Consider the following 1,883-nt stretch of genomic DNA (forward strand, 5'->3'; position numbering starts at 1 on the left):
CGATTCAGCCTGAAGACGGCAGATGATCTAGTCCGAGGTGTCTCATGGCGTGTCTGCCCTCTCACCCCTGAGAGTATACATAGGGACAGAGCAAGCTGCATGCAAGGTGTGAGATGGGTTGCAAGGACTTAAGGTTGTCGCCCAGCTGAAGCGGGACTCACTCCAGCTCAACTTGAACGCCAGAGACCATCTGGCAGTGAAGCTGTGTTGCTACCTAGATGTTTTACCGTTGTGATGAGATGATCGATGAAGTCTAAAGACGAAGAGGTCAGATCCTACTTGCAAGCTTCTTTTCGAACATTTTCACACGCTTTCGAAAAGAAGAAATCGCCAGCGATGCCATCAGCGTCTCTGCTACGCAGCGTCTTGGCTGCAATGCAGACTGGACCTAGGCGTACATCGTTTTCGACATCGAACGGTGATTAGAATATGTACTCGCGGAGACTACGTCCACGTTCAACACTGCTTTTGGGGCCTTCTCTACTCATCATCCGGCCACCCGTTGCCTTCATTGTATTCGTTCATATTGACGGACCCGTACAGCTTCTCGTACCGCTTCAGCTGCCCGTCGGGGGCCGTGTCCTGGTTGATGATGGGCTCGCCTTTGACCATGGCCGCGATGCGCTCGCCGGCGTCCTTGCCTTCGTAGTACGCTCCGTGCATGAACCCGTAGTACTTGGCCGAATTTGCCTCGCCTGAGAACCAGAGGCGGCCGACGTTGGCACGCAAGTTCTGGTGCTTGGTCAGGGTCATGCCGACCGGCCAGTTGCTGTAGGAGCCAAAGGCCCACCTGCTGTCGTCAGTGGACGTCGCCTGGTAAGGACACTCGGCGAAGACTCACTCTTCTTGGCCCCAACGGGGGTACATGAAAGCCGTCGGCTCGGGCACGTTCGCGTCAGGGAACATCTTGCGCAGCACCGCGAGAATCTGCGCCTTGGTCTCCTCGTCTGTCTGCTGCTCGGCGCGGAATGCTTGGTGTCCGACGACGGTGCCGAAAAGAATGTTGGAGCCCTCGAGAAAGCCGGGAGCGCCGAGGTTCTGGAAGACGGATACCACCCACGTTCGTCCTCGTCGGCGTAGAGGAGGAACTGCGCGTCTTCGGGCCAGAAGGACTCGTTGAACTGCATGAAGATCTTGGTGTAGGTGCCCATCTGGAACTGCTCAATGGCCTCGCGCTTCCACACGGGCAGGCGAGGCTTGAACTCGACAACATCGTTCTGCAGCACGCCGACGGAGAAGGTGCAGATGGCGTACTCCGCCTCGACGCAGCCGCCGTTGCGGTCGTGCACGACGACGCCCTTGGTGCTGTGCTCGATGGCGTCGACAGTGGTGTTGAGGAGCAGCCTGGGGTCCTCGATACCGTCGAGGAAGGTCAGGGCCTCCTCGCGGACAAAGGCGTTGAGGCCGCGCTCCTCGATGGCGAGGTAGCGCTCGTCGCCGAAGCGGTTGAAGGTCTCGTTGTCCCCGGTGATGCCGAACTGGAAGCCGCACTCGTCGGGCGACCAGGAGACGCCAAAGTCCCAGCTCCACCACTCGGAGGCCTGGGCGAGCATATCGCGGCCAGGCTTCCACCCGGCGACGCTGAGGCCGGCGCGCATCGACGAGTCCTGGAGGTCGTTTTCGAGAATGGAGGCGGCGTCTTGCGTGGCGATGGTGAAGTTGCCGTCGTACTCGTCGAGGAGGTGGAGGTAATCGTTTGCGCCTTGGTGGTCATAGGAGACAAGGGCGCTGTAGTTGGAGAAGACGCTCTTGATCTTGGCCTTGTCGGTGGCCTCGAGGATCGGGTTCTTGACAGGTCCTGTGGCGCCGACGCCCTCGATCCAGTTCGCGCCGAGCTCGACGGTGTACGGCGACCGTCGGGTTTTGCACCAAACGTCGTGGAA

The 1,883-nt window shown here is 59.4% G+C and overlaps 1 protein-coding gene across 1 annotated transcript in view; it reads right to left on the bottom strand.

Moving 5' to 3' along the window:
- Positions 1-480: 480 nt before the first annotated feature.
- The window catches only part of VDBG_02333 (polyamine oxidase), a gene marked incomplete at both ends in the record, with an annotated part of 2,090 nt that continues 687 nt past the window's right edge, over positions 481-1,883 (bottom strand). The window contains 3 exons of the mRNA XM_003008099.1: positions 481-769; positions 842-971; positions 1,061-1,835. Coding sequence (XP_003008145.1) covers positions 481-769; positions 842-971; positions 1,061-1,835 — 1,194 coding nt within the window. The remainder of the gene's footprint in view (positions 770-841; positions 972-1,060; positions 1,836-1,883) is intronic.

The sequence above is a fragment of the Verticillium alfalfae genome, genomic scaffold (genome assembly GCF_000150825.1).
Source record: "Verticillium alfalfae VaMs.102 supercont1.2 genomic scaffold, whole genome shotgun sequence".
NCBI classification, from domain to species: Eukaryota; Fungi; Ascomycota; class Sordariomycetes; order Glomerellales; family Plectosphaerellaceae; genus Verticillium; species Verticillium alfalfae.